At 42.6% G+C, this 6,996-nt stretch overlaps 1 protein-coding gene across 4 annotated transcripts in view; it reads right to left on the minus strand.

Annotated features, from left to right (window-relative positions):
• Positions 1–6,996, minus strand: part of LOC112140337 (phospholipid-transporting ATPase ABCA1) — a 32,761-nt gene that overhangs the window by 3,289 nt on the left and 22,476 nt on the right. For 2 of the 4 annotated variants that reach the window (XM_024263255.2, XM_024263264.2), the window contains exons 24-43: positions 6,288–6,647; positions 6,153–6,204; positions 5,920–6,033; positions 5,626–5,774; positions 5,371–5,495; positions 5,091–5,189; positions 4,773–4,962; positions 4,293–4,387; positions 4,160–4,192; positions 3,971–4,076; positions 3,742–3,816; positions 3,350–3,519; positions 3,097–3,274; positions 2,868–2,983; positions 2,637–2,781; positions 2,394–2,517; positions 2,174–2,303; positions 1,911–2,094; positions 1,312–1,418; positions 1,033–1,174 (exon numbers count right to left, since the gene is read on the minus strand). In XM_024263255.2, coding sequence (XP_024119023.1) covers positions 1,033–1,174; positions 1,312–1,418; positions 1,911–2,094; positions 2,174–2,303; positions 2,394–2,517; positions 2,637–2,781; positions 2,868–2,983; positions 3,097–3,274; positions 3,350–3,519; positions 3,742–3,816; positions 3,971–4,076; positions 4,160–4,192; positions 4,293–4,387; positions 4,773–4,962; positions 5,091–5,189; positions 5,371–5,495; positions 5,626–5,774; positions 5,920–6,033; positions 6,153–6,204; positions 6,288–6,647 — 2,694 coding nt within the window. The remainder of the gene's footprint in view (positions 1–1,032; positions 1,175–1,311; positions 1,419–1,910; positions 2,095–2,173; positions 2,304–2,393; positions 2,518–2,636; positions 2,782–2,867; positions 2,984–3,096; positions 3,275–3,349; positions 3,520–3,741; positions 3,817–3,970; positions 4,077–4,159; positions 4,193–4,292; positions 4,388–4,772; positions 4,963–5,090; positions 5,190–5,370; positions 5,496–5,625; positions 5,775–5,919; positions 6,034–6,152; positions 6,205–6,287; positions 6,648–6,996) is intronic. The other 2 variants (XM_024263282.2, XM_024263273.2) reach the window with 2 other exon arrangements.

Here is a 6,996-nt window from a genome sequence, read left to right on the forward strand (position 1 = left end):
AAAAAAAAAAAAAAAAAAAACTCTGCCAAATCACTGATGCAAAAACAGTGGGTGCTGTTTCGCTGTGGCGACCCCAAAAGGGATAAGCCGAAAGTGAAAGAAGACTATGACGTATAAGGTTTGCCAGTGAAATCTTCTGTTTCCATCTATCTTTTTCCTCTCACTCCAAGGTGGTTGGAGTGAGATCCATGAACCTCCTCTATGGTCTTCCTCTATTCCTCTTTCATGGTATCTCCAACCTCAGCATCCTTTAACCAACATCATCACTATCCCTCCTCTGAACGTGACCAAACCATCTCAATTTTCTTCCCTCTGATGGATTCATTCTTGATCCATCCTGGTCTCTCGTAAAGAGAACCTCAACACCTTCCTCTCTGCTTTCTGTCTCTTTATTAGAGTCTCTAAACACACTTTTCACTTATTTTTGCTGATTCTCTTTTGTCACACATTACATCCGACATCTTCCTTCACCCATTCCCACCTAAAGCAGTGTCTCTATAGTACAACAGGATAAGTTGAAAAATCACTGAATGGCACCAAGACTTGCCCCTTCACCTCTTTCCCACAGTCTGTTGTTCTGGACTGTTGATCTAAGGTACCAAAAGTCCTCCACCTTCTTCACCTATGTAGCCTTGCCATTCCACTGGAGTCTCTCTCATTTACTCAGATACTTGTGTCTTTCTATGACGAGTCAGGAAGACATTTATTTACTTGCAGGTTCATCTCTTTTCCAGAGCAAATCTCCACTTCTCTACATGTAGATGTTCGTCCAGCTGCTCTCTGCTCGACTACAGTGTCATCCACAAACATCATAGTCCTCGAAGATTCCTGTGACCTCATTAGTCAGTCTGTCTATCAACACAGCAAACAAGAAGGAGCTCAAAGCTGACCCTTAAAATAGTCTCACCTCCACCTTGAACTCCTCTGTCCCGCCTACAGCACTGTATTCCAGATCACACACATGTCCTGAACAACTCCAGCATACTTGAACAGTTCCTCATCCCACAGATAAATATGATTTCACATGTTTACCTCGCAGACTTCCTTCTCAGGTACTCCTCTCAGAATAGCATAGAATTCAAGGTGTTCTCTGCCGGTCAGCAGGTCGTTGATGGCATCAAACTGAGGACAGTAACCCATGTTCTGATGCACCTCATCTATCTCAGTATTTACACTGAAATCAGAAAAGAAATCAGATGTAAGGGTTTATAGATGTGACAATCAACACAGATTTTAAACATTAAATACCATTAAATCATTAAAAAGCACTTCTCCTAGCCAATTTGATGACATCTGTTCTGTTGTTTTTACCTTTTGCCTGCCAAGTATGCCTCGCCACTGGTGACCAAGGAGTCTCCCGTCAGCATTTTGAAGGTGCTGGTCTTGCCTGCTCCATTCACTCCAAGCAAACCGAAACACTGACAGGAGGAGAGAAAAAAAATAAATGAATAAGGAAAAAAGTTATGCTTAGTAGTGAAAAGCATTTTGTCATTACGGATGTTTCAGTCCTTCAGGGTATAACAGGGTTTTTTAGTGATGGTTTGGCCTAAAAACTTTTTTTGCAGCAGCTTTTATAAAAAGCAGAGCTGGAGCTTGCATTTTTTTTAAGTTAGTAAAAACCGTATGAAATTTGAACTGAGTTTAGTCTTGATTTTGCATTATTGTAGGAGTGGCATGTATTACAAACACTGACTCCTTTTTAAAAGCATTTGTTTAAAATTATTTGGAAACAGAACATTTTCACACACACAAAAAAAATATTTTTTGCTGAAATTTGCAAAAAGGAAGAATTCATGTTTAATGTATTGTTCTAATCTGCTTTATCAGGTGGGGTAGATCACCCAAAATTTCAAAGGGATGGATTTTCACACAAAGCTGTGTGATTCAGGTGTTTAGGAAGATGTGCTAACCTCTCCAGGAGGGATGCCAACACACAGCCGGTCGACTGCCGGCTTCTGTTTCCGTTTGTAAATCTTGGTGAGCTCTCTCAACTCCAGGATATCTGACTGCCCGGCTCCGCTCAGGATCCTCTGACGCTCTCTGGCCACATCCTCATCTTCCTCTCCAATCGGTTTCAGGTGGCTGATGGAAGACCTGCAGGAAGACAGAAAGATGTAACATCCTGGACAGGAAATTTGAAAAGAACGGAGGACTGTTTGAAGGTTTCACAAACCTCGTCTTGATGCAGAAGCGATACTGAATGAGGACTGTGATACAGAAGAACACAACCCCTTCTATGGCCATTGCAAACAGGTTTTTCCCCACCATGTCCCAGGCAAGTGGCGATCGGAAACGGTTTTCACCTGCATCACAAAAGATGTTTGAGGAATTTAAAATAAAAGTCTTTAGAATGAAACAATGTTATGTGACGGTAAAGGCTTTTAAGTTTATACCAAATCGCTCCAAAGCGTCAGCCATGGCCTGATTCTTCACCATGTCAATCAGTCCTCTCCCCAAGCAAAAGTGGGGGAAGATGAGGAAAACGTTTTTCAGGATGTCATTGATGCCCCCGATCTCCTAAAACGGAAATGCTCTTTTAGTCTTTTAATCTCAGCACCAAAAAGCAAATTTTTTTCATTAATCTACATGTAAAGAAATGCCAGAAACGCAGTTTTCTGCTCTGAGGATCTACTCACGTTACTTCCAAACAGCTCCAGAACAAATGTTGACACGCTGCCGTTGATTCCTATCAGTATGTTGACACTAGTTAGGACCACATAGGCAGTACTGGGGATCTTAAAGAAGAAGGAGGCCGGGTACATCAAAGGGGTGATTGACCACCTGCAAAAACAAAATGTTGTTTTTATTTATAGACACATAAAGGAGTGAAAAGAAAGAACCCAAAACAGCCCCTTTGTCCAAATTACCCATAAAGCAGGAGCAGCAGGGCCAGCACTGGGAGATTGGTGGAGGAGACGTAGGCGTCTTGTTGGAAACACACAAATATGATGATCACCAGTGTGGCAGGAACGATGTAATTACACTGCAAAAGAGGGAGGAAAGGCGGGTCTAAATAGAGGGAATTTCTGACATTTCATCCCATTTTGATTTCCTCTTAATCAGATAAGGAGTTGGACTGGCTGACGAGCGCCTCACCATATCCCAGACGAAGTTGGCCAGCCAGTAGAGGAATGGCTGTACTCCACTGATGAACTGCATGTGCTTGGCCTTGTTCACTCGCTCCTGGATGAGGAAGACCACAAAACTGGCCGGCACGAAGGACATGGCAAAGATCACACAAATGGACACCAGCACGTCCACCGATGTCGTCATCCTGGGAAACAGACCACGTGGTCAAAGGGGGGGATTTCATTTTCTGACGACCTCCCATGCTTGCTGTGATACTCACAATGCGACCTGTGACAGCTGCTCCTTGGTGAGGTTCAGTGGGTGGTTGTAGGCCGTGATGCCAAACTTGCTGGGGTCTTTTCCAGCTGGCAGACTTGCGCGCAGGATGCCGTTGTTCATCACATTGAGGAAGGAGCTGATGCTGTGCCAGCCCTTGTTGTTGAACCAGATCTGGAATTAGAGGGACAGACGTGAGATTTCAGTTTAACATTCAGGAACGTACAAGGATGAGAAAAACTGGGAGTTCTAAAGTCCATGACAGATGTTTGACATCACTGGATGAATAGAAATAGAAAAGAGGGAGTGTATCTGTTGAAGACGTAAGAGTTGATTTGTGTGATGGTTTTCTACAAACCAGGTGCTGCTAGTGTACATTTGTCTGTGCATGCTAACCTTCACGTTATTCTTGGAGTCCAATCCCTGGATGAAACTGGACAGGCTGCGGAAAAACCGATCAGATGCAGTTCCCTGGACACAGCAGAAAATAAATAGTTTGTAATTTTATTGAACAAGAATGCTGAAATAACTCTTTCAGGTTGACATCAGAACACAGAGTAGTCAGACTAATTAATGCCACAACTGAACATATTTGTGTACAGCACAACAAAATAAGGTTTCTTACTCTTTCAAGATGGAAGCGCCTCCTCAGCTGAACAATCGCATCATCAATTTCCTCTTTGTGAGACAGAAACTGGGAGCTCCTTGCACCCAGTGAGAATCCGCCATACCTGTTATAGAGTCAAACATGGTAGAACGTCAGAGATGAAAACAGCACACGGGATTATTAATACACAAATAAATGAATACATACCTGAACTCATTGACCCAAATCTTGTTTTTCAGGCTGGAAACGAGTTACAAACATTTCAGTTCATTAGTAACTGTGATGGAAGATCGAACTTTATGTTGAAGTGAATTAAAGTAAAACTTTATTCGAGGAATACCTTTTGCCAATGATCTGTGCGTAGGTTTTGACCAGGTAGTCTGATACATTTCTGCCAGTCAGGTTCTGCAGGGTGTCTTTGTCACTGATCTTCATCTGGAGACCAAAGCATGTGTTTATTGAGATGTCTGTGTGTTTTAAGGACACTGATCAAGCCTTAGTCACAACTGCCCTTACGAGTGATTACGTTCTGTCTGCAGGTAAAAAATGGGAAAATCTGTGGTTAAGATCATAGATAACTCGTTGAGCCTGTAAGGCGAAAACATTGATACATATTTTTTTCTATGGCCATGCTGCAGCCGTCAGGTTGTAGCAAACACTTCATCAACATGTAAGTAAGGGGGAAGTGGTTGAGACGCAGCTGTGGTCTTCTTAAGATGCAGCGCTTCCTCTTTACAAACCGCTATGGGCCCAAGTAGGGGTATCCTGTACGGGTGTATGTGACTAAGGCTTCACCTGGGTTCTGATTTGCATCACTGACCTGTGGTGGTGGGAGTCCGCCAGCTCCATCAGGACACTCCGGCAGCATTCTCTTTCTCCCCTCACAGCTGCACTGACACAGAGGAGAAGGGTTCTCCTTGGTCCAGTTGCCCTTGTCGAAAATGTCCCTGACACTCTCAGAGATGTCAGGGACTGACCACTCGTCTTCAACAGCAGTACAGGGGGTGTTTCTGGGGTGCAAAAGGAGAGGAGTTTACATCACGTTAGAGACTGTCTTTACTGTTTTTCTAGAATTCTACAGATTGTAAAAAGTGATTTATTTGAATGAAAAAAAGTCAAATGTGTCCCAAGTACTCACGGTATGGGCTCTCCCTTCATGCAGCGACTTCCAAAGCCAGGTTTTTCCATCAGAGCTCCCAGCAGTTTGTTGGTGTGAGGGTCTTCAGGCATGTCATTGCTGCAAACACAGACATTTGCCTTCAGGACTTACAGTACAGCCGTGTGGATATGGTGAAAAACACCCAAAAGGGTCTTTTTTATTCTTTACAAAACAATTATACCAAATAAAAAAGCTGCTTTGAAGATTCCAAAGGGTTTATAGAACAAAAACAAACAAAGATACCAAAGAGAAGACTCACCTGACGAAAGAAAACTGTTCTCCATACATGCTGGGATGCAGAGCCAAGCTGGGGTACTTTCCAAATGGAGGAACAATCAGGCTGAATACCAGGGCGATACACACAAACACTGCTGGAAGGACAATCTAAAAAAAAAAAAGACGATTTTTATAACTCATAAGATGTCATTACTCCAGCATTATTAACGAATAGCAAAAAAAAAAAAATCTAGACAGGCTAAGACTTCATGCACAAATACAATAAGCAACGCCGCACCTGAGCAAAGAAACCTTTCCTGGAGCGCCGGGCGTAGAGGAAGCGCTTCCAGAGCAGCGCGACAAACTGTTGCCTCTTCAGACTCCAGCCTTTCACCTGGTATGAACCTTTGCCGTCTGCCCCACCAAGCCAGTCAGTCTCACGGGATTCTAGACAACACAAAGAGCAACCCCACTGAGTCACTCACATTTTTTTACGTTTTATACAGTCACATTTTCAAACGCAACACCCAATGAATGACAGCAATAGGACAATTGTTGTCATTGCACTGCATGGCAGGTAGTGCAGCTCTACCTGGATCACCTTCAGAGTCGTTGAAGTCAAAGTCGTCTTCAGTGAAGGGTTTCAGGCAGCTCTGGTGATCTCCAAAAGCATGGCGTCGACGAGTCCGAGTTGGTACGACTCCGTCTACAAAAACAAAGCAACAACAAAACTTTATGCTGTCTGCAGCTACTCTTCCAAGAGATAGACCAAAAAATAGAGCCAAAGCACCAAATACATGATACTGGAGCCAACACCACACTCACCTGAAAGCTCAACAGAATCGACTCCACTGTCTTCTGCTACCTTCAGGAAAATCTGCAACACAAAAGGACACCACACTCAACAAAAATTCTTACCTCATTTGTTCAGCACACATTTATCATAAATGAAAATCTTACCTCTTCCAGAGTGGTATCGGAAATTCCATAACTTGATATTCCCAGATCAGTAAGCCGGTCATCAAGCTCGTGGAAGAGCTCCACGAAGGCTCCATCTTTAGCTGATTGGTAGGGCAAGACATAAGTGAGTTCATGTCCAAGATCCTCAACCAGGCGAGCCTCCCGGACATGCTTGAAAATCACGTTGGAAATGAGGGAAACATCTGTGGAAAAGAATGAAGACGTAAGGTATTTGAGTGAATGTCTATCAGAAAAGGGGTTAAAGGATTTTTTAATCCATGTCTTACCAATAGTGGTGGTTTCACTGTCAGGTTCACTGCCCAGTCCAGCATCTGAACTGCTCTCAGATATGCTGTCCTCCTAGAAAAAAAAAAATAAATCTGTCACCAAATGTTCCTTTTAATGCCTTAGTTCACATGTCAAAGTCAAGGCCCGGGGGTAATCCTATCCGGCCCTCCAGATCATTTTATTTTATTGTTATCAAAGGCCCAATGTTATCTTGTGCTTATTTCTAACTTGTATAACTTCAACAAAATATATTTTTATGGAGAGTAAAATATTGAAAGTTATATAAGGTTTAAGTGGATTTATTCTGGAATAATATTCCTGACTTTTTATTATTCATAATTATGTTATAAGGTTAAGGTTTTAACGTTTTAAAAATTGGCATTCTGCTAACTTTTAGGATAGCTATTTTGGAGTTTAGCTA

This window comes from Oryzias melastigma, linkage group LG14, assembly GCF_002922805.2.
Source record: "Oryzias melastigma strain HK-1 linkage group LG14, ASM292280v2, whole genome shotgun sequence".
Lineage (NCBI taxonomy): Eukaryota > Metazoa > Chordata > Actinopteri > Beloniformes > Adrianichthyidae > Oryzias > Oryzias melastigma.